General features: G+C 52.6%; 3 protein-coding genes across 4 annotated transcripts; 1 reads left to right on the top strand and 2 right to left on the bottom strand.

The window, feature by feature from the left end:
• Positions 1–307: 307 nt before the first annotated feature.
• On the bottom strand, positions 308–7,501 carry LOC122365013 (tRNA (guanine(10)-N2)-methyltransferase homolog). Its single transcript, XM_043335885.1, has 2 exons — positions 7,281–7,501; positions 308–2,473 (listed from the first exon to the last, which is right to left on the bottom strand). The coding sequence occupies exon 2, from the start codon at positions 2,398–2,400 to the stop codon at positions 820–822; it is 1,581 nt and encodes a 526-aa protein (XP_043191820.1). The 5' UTR covers positions 2,401–2,473; positions 7,281–7,501; the 3' UTR covers positions 308–819.
• Positions 7,502–8,419: 918 nt separating this feature from the next.
• LOC122365012 (actin cytoskeleton-regulatory complex protein PAN1-like) lies at positions 8,420–12,409 on the top strand. Its single transcript, XM_043335884.1, has 2 exons — positions 8,420–9,701; positions 10,091–12,409. The coding sequence occupies exons 1-2, from the start codon at positions 8,665–8,667 to the stop codon at positions 10,866–10,868; spliced, it is 1,815 nt and encodes a 604-aa protein (XP_043191819.1). The 5' UTR covers positions 8,420–8,664; the 3' UTR covers positions 10,869–12,409.
• Positions 11,088–21,736, bottom strand: LOC122365011 (myotubularin-related protein 14-like). Of its 2 annotated transcripts, none has more exons than XM_043335881.1 (11): positions 21,496–21,736; positions 20,422–20,681; positions 19,554–19,847; positions 19,021–19,240; positions 18,527–18,712; positions 18,143–18,288; positions 17,246–17,750; positions 16,599–16,756; positions 16,181–16,258; positions 13,129–13,218; positions 11,088–12,783 (listed from the first exon to the last, which is right to left on the bottom strand). In XM_043335881.1, exons 1-11 carry the CDS (start codon positions 21,598–21,600, stop codon positions 12,609–12,611), a joined length of 2,217 nt encoding a protein of 738 aa, XP_043191816.1. In that variant the 5' UTR covers positions 21,601–21,736; the 3' UTR covers positions 11,088–12,608. The 2 variants fall into 2 exon arrangements, with proteins under 2 accessions (XP_043191816.1, XP_043191817.1); XM_043335882.1 differs by having other exon boundaries at positions 18,527–18,694.
• Between the last annotated feature and the right edge of the window lie 510 nt (positions 21,737–22,246).

The raw sequence follows: 22,246 nt of genomic DNA, 5'->3' as shown, positions 1-22,246 counted from the left end.
ATGGTTTCCTCAGCAGACCCGAGATTGTTCTGAAGACGATACAACGTTAGCCTATGAGCTAACGTTTCAAACGCATTATACGTATACATTTACGTGCGTGCATATTTACGTAAATATGCGGGCCCGTTATCGAGTAAATATTCTATAGTTAGAGGACGTGAATGACTCGTGCCACTTTTACCCATAATGATATTGTCATAGGCAACGTTTAAATTATCCACATACGTGAACCAGCGTCATAATGGATCGATCGAAGCGGAGAGGAACTAAGAGCGTTTTTTTCAGTGATTAACACAGAAAAAGATGCTACGAACAACAGCTTGTATTGGTCTTACAGTTCAAACTTCAAAGCGGTGACAATCCATATTCAAGTGATCAAACACCAAATTCCTTTAGAACGCATTTTCTTTAGGTCAAAACAGTCTCCCAAATACATTACTTACTTCAATCGGGAATCGGGATAGGCCCCACACACTCGGTTCCATACCCGAAATTGGTCGCTCCTACGGCATAAAAAGCGCAATGTCGTGAAAAGCGAAGTGTTCACTTTTGACTTTGACTTTTGACTTGACACACTCCCACACAATGACTCCGAAAACCAAATTTAGACGCATCGAAGTTAACTTTTCCATCACTTCACGAAAAACGCTTCAACTTACGATAAAGGTGTCGCGGCCTGCCAGATTCATGTTGAAGTTTCATGAAAACAGGTGACTAAAGAATCCGATCAAATACCTATGGACGATGATAAAATGATCGACGAAGCCATTTCTCGCAGCTGCATATTCATGACAGATCACAAGGTACACTGACCTAATGTCACCTGACCAGAACACGCTCCTTGGCCTTTTCGTTCGCGGCGACTTCACCCTGAACACTGTCACCATCCTCACTAGTCCCCGCTGCACCACTACGGTCACCAACAGTCCCTGTCATTCTGTCACCAACGTCACCACCGGTCGTTACAGTCCTTGTATCACCGTCACCACCAGCGTCCGTCGTGGTCTCACGATCACCGTTCCCGCCCTCCTCCGTGAACCCACTGCTGAAATAGTCACTGACGAACCGATCGACACTCGTATGCACAGTGGCGGCATCCCCGTCGCCCGGCTCACGCCACTTCTCGAGCGTCAGCAGGCGGCGGCTGGCGCGTGCCGTCAGCGTCTGTTCACTGTTGGCCACCAGTCGGAGACAGGGGTGGCTGGGGAGCCGGTCGGCAGAGTACTGAGCGCGCGTCACAGGCAGCCAGAACACCAGCCGACCTCCCAGAGTCAGCCGGTCGGCGGCCAGTCGCAGCAGGTCGCCAAACAGCGCTCCGGGCCCATAGGCCACCTTGGAGGGGAAGTGAGCGGCGCGGTGCTGCGCCGGGATGGCGCCGCCGGACGGCCGCGCCGAGCCCACCCGCTCGGTCGGCTCTCGGATGCCGTACGGCGGGTCGGTGATGATGGCGTCCACAGTGACGCCGCGCCGCCACAGCGCCGGGAGCGCCGCGTCCGCCACCAGCACGTCCACCAGGCGGGACTGCAGGCCGTACTGCCGCAGGTTGGCCGCGATACTCTCACCCGCCCCGCGCCGCCGACCGCGCTCCTGCACCCGCGACGGCCGCGTCCGCGCGTGCACCGTCAGGTAGTCGATGTCTGTGCCGAGCACGTGGCCACCGAAGTGGGCAGCCGCCACCAGTAGCGAGCCCGTGCCCACGAACGGATCGTAGACGGTGTCGCCGGACCGGACCCGCGCCATGTTGGCCATGATCAGCGCTAGCTCCGGGTCCATGCTCGTGTTGCCGATGTAGGCGCGCGTTTTGAGCGAGTGCGCCTTGATGGCTGCGCGCGGCCCGTCGCACAGCCAGCGACCGAAGAACAGTTGCAGCGGCCGTTCGGGCACCCGGTTCGGGTCCAGGCCGTAGTACTCGATAGTGTCTAGCCGCAGGTCGGGGTGCCGCAGCCGGACCGGCCCCTCCAGCGGCAGATAGTCAAACGACTCCACGCGCGCCACCTTGGCCTCGTGCGACAGCGTCCGGTTGAACGACTCAACGTTCACCTTGAAGGAGGTCTCGGGGCCGAAGTGGGGCAGCATGGTGTCGGGATGGTCGAGCAGTCGCTGACGCAGCTGTCGGTGAAGCTCCTCCTCAGAGTCTGCTGCCGCCCACAGCTCCAGGCAGCACTTGACGGCTACGGTGCGCTGTGCCAGTCGACGGGCGTCTGCTTCACTGGCCAGCCGTACCTCCAGGTACGGCGTGGCGGTGACAGAGCCCGTCCAGTGGGCTGTCAGACCCAGCAGAGAGAGCACGGCGCGCAGCTCGGGCTCGCGGAACTCGGTCAGCTCGTTGGAGAAGCACAGCAGGTAGGTGCGGTCCGAGTCGGTCCCGACTGCTGCGGGAGAGCGGGTCTCGGCCGCCATCTCACTAGGACGGTCTGACGCACCGCTGGCAGACACTACCCACGAGCCACACCGCACTATCTACGCTGACGCGCTGCCGGAAAGACATTTGGATAGTGTTAACTGAAAGATGTTTCATAACCCAATACATTTTCTAGCACGTGGAATCAAACATATCTTTACCATAGGACATAGGTACCTGTAAGAGGAATCTTAATCATATCATTTGTTTGCTGACTGGTGAACAGAATCAAATCAGCTAGTTAAATAATGGTAAAAAATAACCTAACCTGAATGTTTTCAGAATGTGAATCATTCATGGAAGTCCTATAGGACTTCCATTCCAAAACTTCCAGTCCAAAACTAATAAAAAAGAATGGAGATTTGTCCAAAAATAAGCTTTGGATCATAATGCAAAGTGCAGATCATGACAATATAATCAACAGCATCTTGTCAGGGTAGGGGCATTCAGCCAGTGCACACACAGTGCATAATTCCTGTGGAACTGTGCAGGTCTTACAAGCAGTGGTGCAGACCCTAACTAGGCACTATGCTGAAATACTGTGATGGTGCCGCATTGTCCAAGAAAATTATGTTCCCCACTCAGACACAATCAGTATCCATAGATAATCACTCTTTTATTGCAATTGACCAGCAGAAAAAAATATCTTAAATTTCCATGATATGTTGAATACAGCCTGTTTGAAGCAAAGTTCCAGCCTGGTTGGTATTGACTAAGGTGGACTTGTCACCCTGGATGGCCAGTAAGGCTCATCTGACTGAACTACCATGGTCTGCAGTCTGAGCTGTGGGTAAGATAGTGCACCTGACCGCTCTAGGACTTGAGCTTGTCATGAATGTTTGAGGCATATTCACACCAGCCTTGTTACTATTGAGTCATACTCATGACTCACCAGTCTTGTTTCCAGTCAGAGAACACCATCAACACTCACAGGCCACAGGCACAGCCCAAGCCCGAAGCCATGACTGTGGGGGATGGAGGAGAAACTAAGAGTGAAATATGAGCAAGAATGAGAGAAAATACCAGAGAGCTGTTCACGGGCCCTGTGTGTGATAGGACCATACAAAGGCTCCCAGCTCAAGCTGCTCTGCCCACTGCCTCCAATGTCATCCTCCCATCATCTCACTCAGTCAGCGACCGCTGTGGCCGCTTGGGACCAGCCACGGCGTTGGCTGTGTGCAGTCCACCAGACACAGCCATGTAAGTTAACATCATACTGACTACCTACCCATCCCCTACCCTATGGCTTTGCCCCTACCCCCACGCCTGATGCGCTGCACACACCACAATCAGCAGTTTGCGGTGCCCGTGAACAGCGATCAGGTGCGTAAGAACAAAAAAAAATGATAATTACTATGAGTACGCTTTGTGACTTATGCTTGTCAGGTGAGAACATTAAGGGTGCGTTTCACGCGTAACGCTATGAGAAACGTTTTTCGTAAATAGCTAGAGCATCGTTGCTTCGATTGCCTTTGTTTTTGGATATTTTATGAAGGACATTAACCTCGTCATCACAGAGTGGTTACCGTTGTTCTGCAATCCACATATACTGAGCAATTTAGACAAACATATTGCAAAATCAAAATTTCAAACGAATAGAACTCAATAACGGATTGTCGTACGACTGTGATGTTTGCAGTTTTGGACTGACCAAGTCAAGGAAAACATTTCCTAGCAAGCCTTTTTTCAAATTTTGTACTATGTTTTGCATGATACAATTTTCATCTTGCAGTGCATTGCATGAAAGCCATGACAACAATTTCAAAAATGTGGCTGCTAGGAATCATAAAGACATCAATTCTCTACACAATCCTGTAGAGTGAATCATCATTGCATGCATCACTATGCAGTTCTATTCATTTGAAAGTCATTGCACAGCTAGTTCATAAAATCGCCGAGAGATGTCTCTGGCTGTATGGCCCGTGCGTTTCGACGGTCCCCTCGGCCCGTCACTCAGCGGCGTTTGTTGACACAGTGTCACACCCATTAGTTACGGCGCTCCGCTGGCGTTTGGCCGCCGTCGAGGTGCCCTGAACCCTCCCTGCTAAGTTTCGCCGTGACCAGACGGGTCGGAGACTCATCCCACGATCTATCCATGAGCGGCGCCCAGCCAGGCGTCTCCTATCGCGCGCCTCTCACTCTTGATCGGGAGTGCGCCGGGAAGAGCTTGTGAGAAACTAGCAACTTTGAAAGATGTCACAAGTTTGTGTGAGTGGTAAATTACGAACAGCGAACTGGTATATTTTGACAATAGGTATTTGACCTGACCTGGGCAGTCCGTAGCCCGTATTTGACCTGACCTGGGCAGTCCGTACTGAACATAAATAATGAAAATAACCAGCAATGCCTACAAATTCCATGGAGATATTAGACCCTTAGTGACGTGAGACCGAATATCAGTTCGACTGTTATGTCAAAACCCTCGCAGGGTATTTTTCATACCCCTCCCCCGGCGTTTCGAAACTTAGCGTCGTAGCTCGCTTCGCAACAAAGAGTCGATGCAGTCGATTGCTCTCAACGAGTACCTACTCGCGATTGGTGGTATATTTTTTACCCTAATTCAATATTTGACCCAGTTATGGCAGGTCAAAGTTCAAATTTCGGGGAAAGCTGCAATTATCCAATCTTTTTAGCCAATATTGGCGAATCTATGAAAGATAGCGACATGAAACCTTCATGACCGTGTTTCTCAACGAATTAGCAACAAAATGATGAATAATTGATTGAATTTCAGTCAAAATAGCGTCTCTAGAGATAATTTTCACGTATCACTTTTGAAGCAATAAAGCTAGGCAAAAACTGCATAATAGCAATTAGCAGCATCGTAATCCTCTCGTAATTTCGCCTCGTAGCATATATGTGTTGACTTCGAAAGGTCAAGGTCAAAGATTGACCTCGGATCACATAACCAAGACGCACACTGGTGTGGCTATTTTTTGCCCCCCCCCCGTATCTCCGTAACTATTGGACGGATTCGCAAAACTCGAACGGCGTTCGATAGCCCTGTTGCCTTGAGAAAATTAATTTCATTGACCTCAGGTCACTGATGACGTCACAGGTCAGGTCAAAGTTAAAAATTTTCACCGTTCACGGGCCTTTTAGACCATGCGTTATAACATTGATTAAAAGGACTTTTATCGAAAATCATCGATAAAGCATTGGTTGCCTAGTACAGATGTTGCTAAAAGACGTCACTGATACCAGGTCAGGTAACCTATGTAGCTCGGTCAGGTCACCAAGGGTCAACAAATGAACCCAACTTTACTAGGGCCGTGTAATGCATGTTTTGTGGCCAATTTTTTCATTTCCAACTCAATGGTTTTGGTTAGACGGCCATGATTTAGGTTGGCCATGGCCAGGTTTAGGTTACTTTCTGGTGGAGGTTAGGTAAAGGTCTAGTAAAAAGGTCAAATTTCGAAGTTATACTTTTGCATAAAAAGGGTACCTATTTCGATGTACCTCATCACGGGGAATCCAATCGGTCGCAAAACGTCCTCAATTTTGCGACCGATACCCCCGAACCCGATTACGACACGCTGAAAAAGTTTTGTGATACAATTCGAAAGCTCCGACCCGAACGATTTCTTGGGGGATTTAAGTCCGGATGAACTTATAAGATTCCGAGACATAGGTACAAGTTGTAGCTACCAATGGCCTTATTACATCGTGCACTGCAACTTTCAAAGGACTCGGGCATCTACTGTAGTTCTGAAGTGGTGACAAAATTGCAAAAAAATGTTTTATAAAGCATATTCTTCTGTGCCTTCTGATGCGATAGTCCGGCACTATACAGTGTAGCTCATGCTGATAGCTCATGCAATAACCCGAGTTTCGAACATCTAGGATATACCTGAACTGGGTGACCTAAACTTCTGAGACCAGGGTTCCACAATTTCATACGCGATTAGAAATTGGTGTATGATAAGCTATGCCAAGTTTCGCGGCGCTTTTACGGGCAAAAATTGCAAGTTTGACCAAAAATGTCCCACATCCTCAAGCGATGATTAATGAAGCTAACACTATGAATGTGACTGAAGCTGCTTTCCTGTACCTCATTCTGTTAGCCTTTACATTTTTCCGATCTTTCCCTATCCGTGTGTGTCGGCGCGGGTTCGGCCCAATGTGGTTCGACTGAAAGCATGACATCTGGTCCTTTCCGCCCGGCCTGACCGGCGCGGCGGACCCGTGCCAATCCTCCCGAGCTCGCGGGGCGCGGATGGGGAGGGGCGGCCCGGCAGCCCAACCCCTCTGCGCTAACAGATGGATGGACAGGGGAAATGTGATACTTGTCCTATGACAACAAACCGGCGTTCGGCGCTAGGGCCATCTACTGGTCTAGAAACGTATCTCTATGTCGGCAAGATCCTCGCCAGGTGGTGTAAAGGTCGCGTGAAACGCACCCTTAAAGGAAATAGTTCACTTTCCTGAAATTAGTATTTTGCTATGGATTTATGTTTTTTTATGCTCATAATGATCAGAAAATAAAACAAAACGTTTTTGTAAAAAAGATTATTTTCTATATTTTAGTATAAGAAGAACTATATTCTATATAAAATAATGGTTGACGCGGAAGCTTATTACGCGTTGACCAATCATATTGCGTAGGACAAACCCATCGGCTGTAAGCAGCATTCTGATTGGCTGATGATGACGTGACTGCATTCCTCAGCAAGGCACGCATTCCTCTGCAAGGCACTCTTTTCGGAACGAAAAATGGAATATCTTCGTCTAGGGTGATCGTTGGGCCGTAAAAGCTTCTGATTTGTGCTAGTCTCAGCGCAAGCAACAAAACTGCTATTCCAGTTCCAAACCCCATGTTAAAAGTGAACTATTTCCTTTAATAAAAAAAACGTGTTTAGCTCAAGGTCACAATACGCACCCTTTGTTGCCACTTGCCTCCAATGCCAAAGGAAAAGGGATGCCTACAGAATTCAAACTCAGACTCCTCTTATTTTAAATGAACTTTTACAGAGTCCGAATATATAAGAATTTCCGTAAACGCCTCTCGACCCATCAACTACAAATATAACAATAATGCGGATTTCGTGCTTCAAGTGCAGCATGTGAATATTGAGACTCTGTTCTTCTGATAAGCAAAAACTGTGAATGCTGCAATAGCCCACAAGTTGCTAAGCGAGCCCCCAATAGTTGTCAAGCAAATAAGGATCGTGCGCTAACGCGACGTGCAATACCTGCTGACGAACATAAGTTATGACGCGCCACACGTCTCTAGCTAGCCATAACTGTATACTGAATCAGGGTCGTCAACCAAGAGCATAATAAATTCATACTTAATTATTTTCATTTTATTTTTCCTTCTTTTCCTTTTTCACATGGCTATTATTTTGCCATTTCAATGAAAATGCATTACAGCTCCAGCATTGAGATGGAACTACTATTAGAAATGAGCTTTTTTACACTGCCCAGTGCCCACCTTCTACCGCTGGAGGGGAGACCGCCCTCGAGGAGGACGTGTGATGGCTACACCGGAGGGCTGTTCACGGACCCTGTGTGCGGTCGGACCGCACACAGCCTCCAAGCTCCGCCCACTGCGTCCCTACGTCAGCCTTGCGTCACCGCACACAGCGACCGCTGTGGCCGGTCGGGACTGGCCACAGCGGACCGTCCACCGCACGCAGCCGTGACGTCAGAGCCGCCTACCCATCCCCTACCCCCACGCCTGCTGGACGTACCGCACACACCGCACGCAGCAGTGTGCGGTGCCCGTGAACACCCCTCGGGAACGCACGCGGCGGGCTCGAGATTGGCACTGAGGCCCTAACGCCTTCCACTTTCAACAATGTCATGTGGACCCAATGGCGCCGCCAGAAGGTTCATCAATTTCTCCGGATGAATCAAGAGTCCTTGCCCCTGGACCTCAGCGGCCCATCGTCTAGCGCCGCGCCGATGCACTGCTACCGACGCCACCGGACCGCACGTGCCGCTCGCAGTCGGCTCTGTTTACGTTACGATGACCCAGTACTCAGTAGTGCCGCGCAGTGGCCGGGTCCACTCCAAACAATGGGCCGACTTCGGCGTCACCGGACAGCGGCCTGCAGTTGGAAGCGATCGGTCGAGCGGAGGAGCCTTCCGTCCTCCGTCCGAGCGGCGCCGGGAGGGCTAGAAGTGCCCTCGCGCTCTTAGAAGCACCAGCGGTGCGTGAGCGTGATCCCCACCAATAACGGAACGCCGCGGCTGGCCTGAGCATTGTGGCGAGGTTCAGTCTCCTAGACTGTCCAGTGTCCACCAGGACGTCGATCGGTATGTTGTGGATTACGCTGTGTCTCGTGCCGACCCTGGTCGCCGCCGAGGACCAGCTGTCGGCCGTGGAGCAGCAGCGGCGGCAGCTGACCTCCGTCGACATACAGCCACCGGCGCACGTCATCTACGGCCTGCTGGTGGAGCCGTGGCTCAACAGCAGCTCGCGCCACGCCCGCCGTCTGCCGGAGCAGCCGCCGCCGGCGGACGATGAGGCCGCCCTCGCCGACCGTCGCCAGGCGCTGGTGGCAGTCGCCGTGGTCAGCGCGGCGCTGGAGCGGGCCGACACGGACGCCGCTGACAGGCTGCGGCGGGTACTGGCCGAGTACGACTCCGCGCCGGCCGACCAGCAGCACAGCCTGCTGAACAGCTCCCTGGCCGAGCTGGCCGAGCATCTGCACGCGCCCGTGATCCGGCTGGAGGCGCTGCTGATCGCCCAGCAGGCGCAGTTGGAGGCCGTCGCCGGGGCTGTTGCCGCGCTGCCGGACAGCTCAGACGCGCACGATGCCATCACGAGGTTCGTCAACTCGGTGACGGCCACGGTGGGACAGCGCGTGTCAGAGGCGGAGGTCACCATCAACCGACTGAGTGACTCCCTGAGACAACTGAACGAGTCCATCGCCAGCGACCGACCGACCAAACCCGACCGGTCTGAGAAGGAGGCCGACCCGGTCCCTGCACCACCCGGCCGCTGCTGCGACCAGCTCGAGGAGCGGCTCGCTCGGCTGGAGGCGGCAGCTGCTGACCGGGACCAGCTGGCCGAACGGTTAGACGCGGCGCTCGCCCGGCTGAGGGACCTGGAGGAGCGGCAGATGCTGCTGCCGCGGCCCAGTCCGGCAGTGCAGGGGGGCTGGCGGCCGGCTGGTTCAGTGGAGAAGGAGCAGGACCTTAGTACCGCCGGGTCGGAGCGGCTCGACACGCTGGTCGTCGGCCGCAGCGCCTCCACCGGGGAACAGGATATCATCACTGCCGACAGCCTGGTGACGGCCGACGACATCGGGGCGCAGGTGGTGCTGGGGCGCTCCATACAGGTCGCAGACAGGTGGGTACACGTCACACGACACACCTCAGTTTCCTCAGCAAGTCAATCATTCAGCGTCAGTCAGTCAGTGACGGACTGCCAGCCGGTCGGTTGGTCGGTCAGTCAGATTTTGCCGAACAAATGACCGTCAATAACAAGCAGAACCAACAGTCAATCACAATTACGTCGGACTAAGCCGCAGCTTATCGCTCAGAGCAGTATAGGTGAGACGAGTTATTGTCAGCCCCCGAACATTTTTTTTTTCAAGACCCAAGATATGTCAAAGAGCTTGTGGCGCGAATGTTAGATAATGTTTGGCGTTGAGCTATTGTCATGGAATTACATCGTGCGTGCTGCAAAAATGCGTCGCCCGTCCCCGCTCTAACCACAATTCCCCTCTGTTGCGGCAGCGCCGGTGCGCGGACGCGGAGCGGACTGCCCCCTCAGACTCCTGTGGCCTCCGGTCGCAGTCTGCACAGTCTGCTGCTGGGGGGCGGCACCCCGGACCGACCCGACACCAGTGGGTGGCGACCGCTGAACACCGGAGCTGCCGCCGAGCGGCGGTCCCGTCTGCTGCCGGCCTCGGGTGGACCGGGGAACACTGCAAACAGTGGACAGCCGGCCTCAGCAGAGACGGCAGACAGTGGTGAGACAGAAGACACGGCGGAGAGTGGCGAGACATCCGAAACATCCGAGACACCGAGCGGTGAGGTGACGCCAGACACAGCAGATCCAACCGAGTCGCAGTCAGCCGACACGCCTGTCCCAGCCGAGGCGTCCGCGCGGGCCGCTGCCGCCGCCGCCGCTGCTGCTGCTGGTGACCAGACAGCTGAGCCCAGTGAGCTGTCACCGGCGGTGGCTGCGGCCGGAGTGGCGCCGAGACGAGGGCGGCCGGCGGGACCGTCCGTGAGCCGGCCTCAGTCACCGTCCATAAGCCGGCCTCGGTCGTCTGTTTCCCGGCCCCCGCCGTCTGTGATTCGACCTCCTCAGCCGGTGGCCCAGTCGCGTCAGGGCCGCATCGGGCCCGATCTAGGCACTGACGGGTATGTTCGCGGCTCGGGCCGACCGTTCCAATGCCAGCCGACAGCTCTGTATGTCCGACTGCCGGGTATGTACGAGTGGTGTCAGTTCAACTGTCCCATCTACTGCCCGCCCTCACACTGCCGCTGTCAGGGGTTCAGGGGTTAGAAAGTCTACAGTGCTATAGCTGCCGCTCTATACTTACGTAGCAAGAACTGGCGGCGCTGCCTTCTGTTTAGCGACGTCGTTCGGTACACGTTCGCGATCACAATTCAGTCAGTGCCAGAACAACCATCGTGTCGTCCTTGCCGTCTTGGTAATATCGTCACTCAGTGCGCATTGCGTAACGCTCCACTCAATGCGAGGTTCTCCAGTCACAATCTCAGATGTGATTGCCGCTGAAGCGCCCTGTATTTGCCGCCGTACCGCCCCATGCCCCGCAGAGAAGCACCAGCCCCGGTCATAACATTGCCGTCAGCCCGCTGTTAGAACGACTGGCCGACCTAGCGCCCAGATCCCGGCCCGTCACTGCAGCGTATACACACACGATACATCCCTCGGGCGTGTGTATGGCGCGCGCACTGGCCGGGCCGCAGCCGGCACACCTTATCACACGGCCGGAGTATGGGCGCACACAGCGCAGCTCCGGCACCGGCAGGCCGCCCGCCACCACAGCACACCGCCAACCAACAGACCGCACCGCCGCGACGGCGGGTACACGTACAAAACTGAGCGGGCGGCGCCAGCCAGCCCGCCGCTGGCCTGGGCACAGGCTCGGACCCGATCGGCGCCTGAAGCAAACAACAAACGGCCAGGGACGACCAAACGAGGCGTGCCACCGAACTAACACACAAGCTGCCCTGAGCCTGGATACTTGCACAGTTTATCGTAATAGCTAAAAGCGACACCTGATTTAAGGAAGCATACACGTTACCCGGGCTGAGTCCCTTGGTTACATGAGCACCAACGTCTCGGCGGCGGGCCTCGTTTGATCGTCCCTGTCCCGCGGCACGGTAGGCAGACACAGACGCGGTGACGGCGAGCTACCCCCCCCCCCCCGCCCCTGCCGTATACGGTCAGAGGGGAGGGACGGCGCGCGACACCGCTAGAAGACGCCATAGGTACTCAGTGATAGGTCTCAGGTGGGCGGTCATACCGGCAAACGAATACACACTAGTCCGGCGGACAACAAAATATGACTGTGTTACGTATGTCTCGTAAAACGGCGATCCGGCGAGTCAGATCAATAACGGAGCTAGCGCCGCGCGTGGACGCGCATTTTAGTAATAAAAATAAAACGCATTCGAGTAAATAGGCACTGCACATCATTTGATTCGACGCCCTCCCGCTCATGACACTTCAAATGGTACAGGTCGTTAACTTGACTTTGCCCTGAGCAACATAGCGTCTCGGTACATATCGTGGCACGGCACGCCAAAATACTTAACACAAATACGGTATTTTGACTGTACAGATTCAGCGTCGCTACGCAACTGAGCAAGCATGGAACGGTCGGTATTTGACTGTGCTACGGTGTCGGCCTACGGCTCAATATGTCTGGGTGGAGTATGTCATAATTCCAGGTCATTTATCGTATAAACATAGGCATCCAATACGAAGAGATGATATGCAGAATCATCACATCAAATCTTCAGAACTCTATTTCAATGCACGGTGCTTTGATTTGAGTACAGATTCCAGTACTGGTTTGCTGTTGTGTGTGTTTCTCTGGCCAAACAGAGCGGCTGGTGGCGGCCGGTGGGTGCTGACTCCTCTGTACGGGGTAGTGGTGCCGCCCCGTCCGACTCACGGTATCCAGTCGGACTGAGCGGGTGACGCGGGGGCGGCGCACCGGCCGGCCGGCGGGCCTCACTTGCAGCTGAGCGGCGCCGGCCGGCCCAGGCGCGGTCAGGTCATCAGCATGCCCACCCGGCCGGCCAGGCTGGAGACGATGGCCGGCACGATGGAGAAGCCGGCCGGCGCGCCCGTGGTGCGCTGCGACAGCGGGCCCGTCTTCAGGCCGACTGCCGAGCTGTACGACTGCAGGAACAGACAGCGGACCGCGCGCAGCCGGGACGACCGTCTGTGGAGCATAGACATGACGTCACGAAACCGAACTGCCACACTACACAGACACACCATACGCAGTCGGGACGACCGTCTGGGGAACACACAATAATGATGTCACGGGATTCAACTGCCACACTAGGTACACGGAACACATGGATCGCAGCCGAATATATGGCCGTCCTGGGGAGACACAGTAATTACGTCACACTTCACAGGAACGAATAGTGAGACTGACAAGAGTGAGAGAGCAGACACGGTATCGCTCACATACGGAAGAGCAGCTGTGCTAAACACATGAATGGTATGACGACGTTCTGGTTGTGTCAATAGATCAACCGTTTGATGCAGTGCCACTAACCTGGTTTCTGGCTGCTGCTCGGTGCTCTGTTCGCCGGATTCGTCGATTAGTGTCGTGGTGGACTCAGTGAATTCGTGACCCATCGAATTGCTGAAAATAACAGAAGACAGCTAAAAACATAGTGAATGACCGATAAAATGTACTCCAGTTTTGAAAGGTAACTGCCTATTCGCGGGGATACCAACGTCAAGCATTGCGAGGAATGCCGCCTGGCAGTAGGGGAGAGTGGGGAAAGATGCCCAGGGTTTTGCTATGTCATATATTATTCGAAAATGACGATCGGAAAGCAAAAACTTGGAGTTTCTACGGAAGCCGACATCATTTTTCTCCAAAAATATCACACTTTCGTGCCTGAAATATGATAACTTTTTTTTGCTATTAAGCATTTTCCTGAAGAAGTGAAAGGGGGCATCGTACCCCACAGGGTGGGAAAGACGCCCCCTGGCGTTGGGGAAGATGCCCCCTGCACTATAAGTGACATAAATGAGCACGTGAATCGCCTGAACGAATCAGTAGTCCCTTCGAGCCTGCAGTAGACACCAAACCTCATCGTAAGGGCCCTCAAAAGTAGTCTTAAGGGGCTTCAGAGGTCATCGTTAGGGCCATCATAGTCCAGCGCCGCCAAACAAGCCTCCGTGGTGGCGTTCGGAGACCACTGTGGGGCCCTTATAGGTCTTCATGATGCTTGAGGGCCCTCGAGCCCATCGTGGGGACCTCAGATGCCAGCGAGGCCCGTGGAGCCAACGTGGGAGCCCTCAAAGGATGTCGTGAGGGGCCCTGGAGCCAATAATGGGGCCCACAGAGGCCGTCGTGAGGGCTCTCAGAGTCAGATGCCGCCCAAAAAGTCGCTGTGTGGGCCGAGAGACCGGCATGGGGAGCACCCGACCGTACTGGACTCTCAATAGTCCCAGATCGGCTTTTGTCTCTCATCACAAGTATGTAATAAACGATTTGACGGGCTGCTTGATGGACAGCCTACGGATTTAGGGGGGCGTCTTTCCCCGTCAGAAGAGGGGGCATCTTACCCCAAGGTACCGAAGTAACATTAAATCAGTACAATTTGTTAGCCATAAAACTTCACCCTGAAACAAACTATTTAGGACACAGTACACGCATGTTAACCCGCGAGTTGCTGGGGGGGGGGGCGTTAAACGCCCCCACTTTTTTCGCCGGGCCATAGCATAAAAACAGCGCGCCGCAGGCGCGCCAAATTTTAGGTACCTGTAGGGAATTGATTGAAGTTTATTGTGGCAAAGTTTCAAAAAAATCGGTCGGAAAATTTTTGAGATATCGAGGTTTTAGTGACGTCATGATTTATGAGTTTTCGACCAAAAACGGCATATGTTCAAAAAATCATATAAAATCACAGAATAGACATACAGACATGCCGTAAACGCCATTAGACTGCCAATACCATGATCAATCAAATGGCTATCTTCGATTATTGATTATCGTTCCGTATTTTCCATAATCTTGAACTGAATCTTGGCAATTTTTCGTGACCACTTCGCGACCATGATACATGCATTTCTTAAATTGAACTTTTTGAGCCAAACACGTACACATATGATAAAATGAATGTCACCATCGTGTTCTACGCCCCAAATTACCTATTAAACATGTGTCACAGGCTGCGAATATCAGTTTTGATTTTCGGGGATTTGTGCCTACCCGGTTGACCTGACCTTGACCCTGACCTATGCTTGACTGACCCCTACATGGGGCTGACACTCTTGTAGGCCTTATATGATGGATTGTGCACCGTTTTGACAGAGTTTATGACGAGAGGCGCCCATTGCGAAGTCCTGAAGTCCGTGCTACTGAAAGCCCGATTTCAGGTGTTTGACCTGACCTTGACCCGACCTGTGACCTCAAAATTCAACTTTAAAGTACTCATCTGAAGCGTCTCGTCGCGTTCTTTCGTTTGCCGCCTCGTGCGTTTCGCTGCGCCTATTGGTTCTCGAGTTATCGGCTGGGGGCGTTTAACGCCCCCCCCCCCCCCCAGCAAACGGTGGGTGGCAAAATACCCCAGCAACTGCCGGGTTAAAGGAAAAGGGCCACCTTCGTGAAATATGAAGATATCGTTGTTTTTCATTTTGACATTATTATTTTTCATTTTCTTTTTAAAACTGGTGCCAGAAGTGCACAATTCGCGAAAAAGTATTTAAAACTATTTAACATATTGGTACTATGTTGATACTCTCTACGGCACCTACTGTATGATGGCATAGCGATGACGTCACACTCAAGCCAATCAGCGTTCAGAAGACAGACTCGTCGGATTGTGTCAGATAAGCTGATTGGTTAAAGCTGAGCTGGTTGGAGCTGATTGGTAAAAAACCAAAGCCTCGCCGCGGGTGGCTGTATTGTCGGATAAGAACGCATTCCTGGGATAAGGACGCATTCCTGGCGTATTTTCTTTTAAAATTGCCGATAACTACGAATGGAGGCCGAAATCGGCCGTAAGGGGGTAGACAGATAGGTTTTCGGACACGGGCTACAAGATGGCTATCTCAGTTTTAATCCCCATGTTAAAGGTGGCCCTTTTCCTTTAATGTATCACGACTATAGCAAGGGACGCAAAAATTATCTACCTTCTTTGATATTTACAATGTTTTGACACCAAAATATTTTTTGAAAGCAACAAATAAAAAACATGCAATCACCAGCCAGCCGTTGCCCAACTGAGCTTCGCAAATTTGTGTGCAGTTAACAAGGCAGGCTTCCGCTTTACGCTAAGAACATTAATTTCCAGGTTCGATTTTTTGTTTCGCCGCTAGAGGGGGTGGGGCGTCTTTCCCACCCTGGGCATCTTACCCCACTCTCCCCTAATATCAGATGATACGGTATGAATCCTTAGCTAACTGCAGGAGTGGCCTGTCAGCCGCAGCACATAAACACAATACCACACACAGGATCGTATGGATCAGTCTCACTAGCTGCTGCCGCGAGAGTGTATACCTAGACGACCCAGGTGACCCACAAAACACTGCCACCATATCACACAGACAATGCTACGGGTGATCATGGAATGATGGTTAGTTTCACTTACTAGCTGCTGCGGGAGTGTGTTGACGATCCATGTGATCCGGAGCCGTTCACAGAGCCGGACCCAGTGATCAGCTGCCAGCTGCGGGCCGGACGGGGACACCGAGCGGTCAGACGGGGAATGACAGCTGGGCCCAAACAATCTCACACGCAAACACTTATAAAAAACAGCATGGCAGCAGCTCGAAGAAGAGGTAATCACTGCGATCCACCCGAGCGTGCCTCTTCATGCATGAAAGGAACAGGGTGATAATTCAGACTACTACTTAGAATGAAAAATCGGTCAGCCGTCAGGCGATTGATAACGCCTGCAGACAAGTTACCTACTCAGTAATCGCCAATCACATCCAACCTTCCCTGAAATCCACCATCAGCGCCCACCCCTCCCCATCGTCCCCCATCCTCCCCCACCGCGCACATACCTGCCCACGGAGCCGCAGCTCTCGTGCCGCGCCCGACTGCCCCCGGCTCCTGTCGGTACCGTCACGGGACTGGTGCGGGGCTCGTGGTAGGAGCCGCCGCTGAACGACCCCGCCTCGGAGCGGCACGGCCGCAGCTCCGGCCGACTCACCCAGTCGCGCTGCCGGGGACACGGCGGGGCAGAGGGTGAGAGGGGGCGGGGAAGTGAGAGGTGGGATCGACCAGGCAATGCTAGGGACCAGAGGCCAGTTTTACCAACAGAAAGATAGCCGCCTGCCGGTATTTTTTTCAGACCGCTTCACATACAAAGCGTAAACGCGATGAGCATATAAGCAGATAGGGCCCTATAACCGTTTACGCTCTGTATGTGAAGCGGTCTCTAGGCAAAAAATTCCGGCAGGCGGCTATTTTTCTGTTGGTAAAACTGGCCTCAGCTGTCGAGACATCGAAATACGCAGTCAAGCAAATAAAGCTGGGAATAGCACAGCATGACTAAGTGCCGATGACTCAGTTATATGACATAAGAAGTTCCGTGGTATTTGACACAACCGCTGACATCCTGTGAGACAAAATACCAGCACCGCTCAATCCTGCTGCCAAAAGACGTTGAGTTATTCTGACGGCCGCGTGCCACTCTGGCTGCTCTCACCTGTTCTGGTAGCGACTCCAGCGAGCCGGAGCCCTGACGTTCGAGCAGGCGCACCTTCCGCTCGGCCCGCCGCCGTGCCGCCGGGGAGGGCGAGGGCGAGCAGTCGGCCGGTCGCAGCTCTACCGTCTGGTAGCTACCGACCACCGGCGGGGGCGGGGGCGGTGCAGCGGCGGCAGCAGACGCGGCTGAGGGAGCTTCAGGATCGTCCCGGCGGCGTCTCCGGCCGCCCCGCCGCCGCTCGGCCCGCGGCCGGCCGGAGCTGCACGATGACGACGAGGAGAGCTCCAGCTCGCTCAGACTGGCCTCCAGCGAGGTCTGCTGGTCGACGAACGGCCACGCCTCGCCGGAGCCCCCGCCGGCCAGCAGTGTGGTGGTGGCGCAGTCAGAGGTGGACGAGCTCGAACTGTGGATGCTGGAGGCGTCCGTCTCCAGGCCTTCGAGCAACACGCCGCCCACCAGGTGCACGTCTGACTCTGTCCGCTGCAGGCCCGACGGTGACGGCTCGCTGACGACGGGAGAGAAGGAACAACGTGAGCACGGCGCATGTGGCTGGGAAATCGACTCGGAAGTCTGAAGAATATGCAGAATCAAAACTGTAGAGATATCATTCAAGAAAATATTTTTCCATTGAGGCTTGGGCAAACAAAGGTTGGAACCATAGGTGGAACTTTGTGCCGAGCGGAGGCCCGGGCGCAACAAATCAGCCACCTCCCTAGCCCGGACATCCGCCGTCTGCTGCGGCTCCAAAGCCAAGCCGGCCTGGAACTGGGAGAGCTCGGGCACCCCCAGCTCGGCACAAAGTTCCACCTATGGCTGGAATGCAGTAACACTCAATGCGGAATGCTCAATGTTTCCGGTCAACAACGTATCACGGGTTACGGCCGACATGCGACTAACCCAAAGTGTGAGGCGCTGAACTCGTCGCTCTCGATGTGTGTGAGGAAGTTGAACGCGAAGTGCATTATCTCTTCGTCCTTAGCTACCCGATCCTCCAGATTGTGACCGAACAGGAACCAGTCGTAGGCGAGCGTCAGGTATAATATCTAAAAACAATCAGTGTTAAGTGTCACTCACATTCTGGCGAAACCCAGGGGCGATGACCGTAATGAGACTGCTAAACTAATTATTAATAATGTGACTGTGTAAACTAATTATGACACTAAGAGTCAGCAGACAGGCTACATCTGGTAGAATCACCATCTGTTGTTCATTGGGGCTGCCTTTAGGGCGCGTCGCCTGCAAAGGTCATCTTGCGTCCATAGCAGACCCGCTCGTTCATACCTGTGACGCGTCGAGCGCCTGGTGTATGAGCCCGTCGGCCCACAGTGTCAGCCGGAGCAGGCAGACGAAGAGCGGGGTCCGGTCCCATCCGGAGATACAGTGGATGAGCAGGCCGTCCTGACTGGCGTGCAGGCAGTGCAGCAGCAGACGCAGGTAGTTCTGCGTCAGCTGCACAATGTCCCATGTCTGTCAGGACAGAGCGGGGGAGAACACATCAGTGTGTTAGTGGTGGAGGGTTAGATGCACAATGTCCGCAATATGAGCTCAGCCGCAGATAGCAAGTTCGAGTTAAAATGAATTTTTGTCAAATGGGGTTTCCAATGTGATGCCTGGCATTATGCACAACATGAAACTCAGCCATCCGACTGACCAACGGCCAACGCAGTTTCCTTTTGTCACGAGTTACGTGGCCACGACATCCACCGTATCTAAAATCCAGTTGAGCTCCAGTCCAGCTGCCCCACGGTCGGACTACATCCTCCTCCGTTACTCACTCTGTAGAGGTGCCACGGGACCTCCGGCCGGTCCTGCAGTGGCGGCGGCAGCACCACCTCGGCGTCGATGTAGCTCTGGTTCCAGTCGAACATCAGCCCCGTGTCCTGGTAGCCGTGCTGGCAGTACTGCTGGAAGAACTCACAGCCCGGGTACGGCAGGCTGAGCAGCTCGAAGTCAGCGTAACGCTCCTGCTTGTCCACCTTCTCCGACGAGGAGACGCTAAAGGGAGAGAGGGTGGTATGGTAAGACAGGCTACGGACGGGAACGTGAAGCAGACAGATGACTAGGCTCAAATAAACAGAAACCCTCGGTAAATACAGTGTAGCGATTGGATCCGAACTTTGAAGCAATATGATAATTTCCGAAGAATCCCAAACAATGAAACAGCAAGCAATTATAAATTTTGTAATCTAAAATGTAATACGGAATGCAAAAAAGATCATCTCAAGCACGACAAAATAAAATAAAAAAACGGTCGAGATATGTTACTTTGTCAATGCCTGTGCATACAATAGGATGGGTATATACTTACTAGACTCCAAACTTGACCTTCTTGTTCTCAACCATCAGATCTGCGATTGTGTGTACGGAGAAGAGCCGCAGCAGGGTCATGTCCATGTGTCGGAGCCGATCGAACAGCTGGGTGGACGACTCGGGGGGCGGCGGCGGACTGGGCGCCGGCGGCCGCTCCGGCTCGGCGTCCGGCGCGTCGGCGTCAGCGGCCGGCGGGGACGCGGGCCCGCCGTCGCCCGCCGGCCGGCCGCCGAATATCGAGTGGAAGTAGTGCCGCGGGTACATCTCGGCACCGACGGACAGCGTGGAAGACCTGCCCGGCGGAGCGCGGCGAGGGTCGGAAACGGGGCACATCGGTGCGTTCAGGGTGGGACTGGAAGTGCGCATCATGTGGATTGTGGAAGCAGACAGAAGAAAACGATTTATGCGTCGAATCTGGGTTTTTAATCGAGCATTAAAACCATTGGTTGTCCAAATATACAATAGATATCTCAGTCTCCGTGAACACCACCCAAAAACGTAGGTAGGTACCAAGACTACAGAACATAGGGTGGCATGATAGCAAAGCATTAACTGCATTGAACTACTAGCCTCGAACTACGACCCTGCTTCTGATTCCGCATCCCGTCTTTCGATCTCGAATTCCATCATTCCATTTTGGATCCTTGCTCTCAATTTCGAACATCGTATTTCGGGCCCAATTCCCATCTCTTGATCCTCAGCTCCTGAATTTAGCTTCCAGCTTCGTGTTTCAAAATCCGAACTGTCTTCCAATTTCATTTACCGATCGATCCGATCACAGACTATCCTCCCATTTCGACACCCAGTCCGAGTCCCGACCTCTGGAGCCCTCCGAAGTCCGACACCGGTCCGGCTCGCTCCCTCACCTGCAGATGTGCCGTCCGCGGTAGAGGATGACGCTGATGGGGAACCGGCCGCGGCAGCGCGCCATCCGTGCCACCAGCGCCAGCCGGTGCAGCCGCGCCGAGTCGACCGCGGCCGGGGAGACGCCGGCGGCCGGCGCCGCCGACAGCAGCACCATGCGGGACGGGTAGTTGGAGCCGAGCTCGCCGCCCAGATTGGAGAGAATGTCGGCCTGGTAGTCCAGCCGGAACAGATCCACCACTTTCTCCATTACAGACTCAGACTGAAATCATTGGGTTGGCATCAGAATGAGTCATCTCACACTAACCTACCCTGGAGGAAATCAGGTAAATAAAAGCTTTGAAATATTTTTGGAAAGCATCACCTGAGGAAATGTCGCCAAACAGTTACCTACTTTACTAAAACGACTTAAAGTGGGATGAGAAACTGCACTGAGAATGAACAACTGAAGGCAGCATATAAATAAAAATACACTTCACATTCAGGAGAGTAGGTAAACGATGTCACTTTATCAACCTAGTTTAAAGTAGGGTGATAATTTGCATAAGAATAGGGAGCAATTAAGGCAGCATAGACAGACACACTTCAATTTGAGGAGAGTAATTAAATAAACATTGAAATAGATAAAATGATTGTTGAAAAAGTGAAATTAGCCACCATGAGCCAGTGAGTTTTAGGGAGTTATACAGAAAAAAATACGCATGCATAAATAAGGGTATATGTGTAGATGAAGTATCAAGTAGGTATGGTTGGTAGGTAAGTTGGTAGGTTGTAGGCTGTAGGTTGTAGGTTTTAGGTTTTTAATGGGTTTGCTGAAACATTAGTACAAAGTAACTGGATGGGCAGGTAAGCCTGTTGGTAGATTGTAGGTTTGTAGGTTACCTATAGGTTGGTAGGTTCAATGTTGTAGGTGAGTAGGTAAGGTTAGGTCAGGTTAGATAACTCCACCATACTTCATCTTCACATTTACCTTGTTCACTTTCAGTCATATAAATACAAATACTTTAGCTACCTATTCAAAATGAGTCAAGGGTTATAAATGATAATGAACATACGAGATAAGAAACATAGCTTACCTTTTTATCTCTGTCTTGCACTCTATACTGTGTTTTAAAGGCATGACTTAACAGATCTTTTATCTCAGCTTTGGATATTGACTGCATGGTCACTGACGATAACATATTGTGGTATTATTAAATGTGCCGCAAGACTCAACAGAGCCGTTTGAAAGAACCAAGGACAGCGATTTGGGATAAACAACTTCAGAGCCAGACCAGCTTAAGTTAAATCATTTCTTATCTCCGTGGCAGCTGCACTTCATAACAGTAGGCGGAACTATGGTCATGAGTACCCAAATATAGGAACGTCCCCATTTTTGGGAACGGAGTTCCCAAATATGGGAACGGGCGTTCCCATTTATGAGAACGGAAGGCAATTTTTCGGCCGTTCTCCCACTAAAACTCAAAAGTGCATCACGTCTCAAAAAAGTGCACGCTGATTTAAGTATCTACTAAATCTCCATAAAGTTATCTTTAATCTGACCGTGGAAGGAGGAAATTGACCGTGGAATGATATTTTTAATGATTTTTTGAAAATGACAGAATGGTGGAAATATGGGTTATACGACATTTAACATGCAATTTTAAGGAAAATGAAGCATTTTTTAGTTTGAGGTAAAGTATAATAATTTTCGCCTGGTTATGAACTTTCATACTATCGACACCAGATGCTGACAAGTGCAAGCGAAGACGCGGACGGTCCCGAGGTAATATTGTTGACTTTTGTGTCGGGGCGGACGACCGCGTGGAACGTGAGTGAATTTACCGA

Source organism: Amphibalanus amphitrite, unplaced genomic scaffold, assembly GCF_019059575.1.
Source record: "Amphibalanus amphitrite isolate SeventyFive unplaced genomic scaffold, NRLGWU_Aamphi_draft 000711F_arrow, whole genome shotgun sequence".
NCBI lineage: Eukaryota > Metazoa > Arthropoda > Thecostraca > Balanomorpha > Balanidae > Amphibalanus > Amphibalanus amphitrite.
Note: the sequence above shows the minus strand (reverse complement) of the source record. Positions and strands in the feature narration are given on the sequence as shown.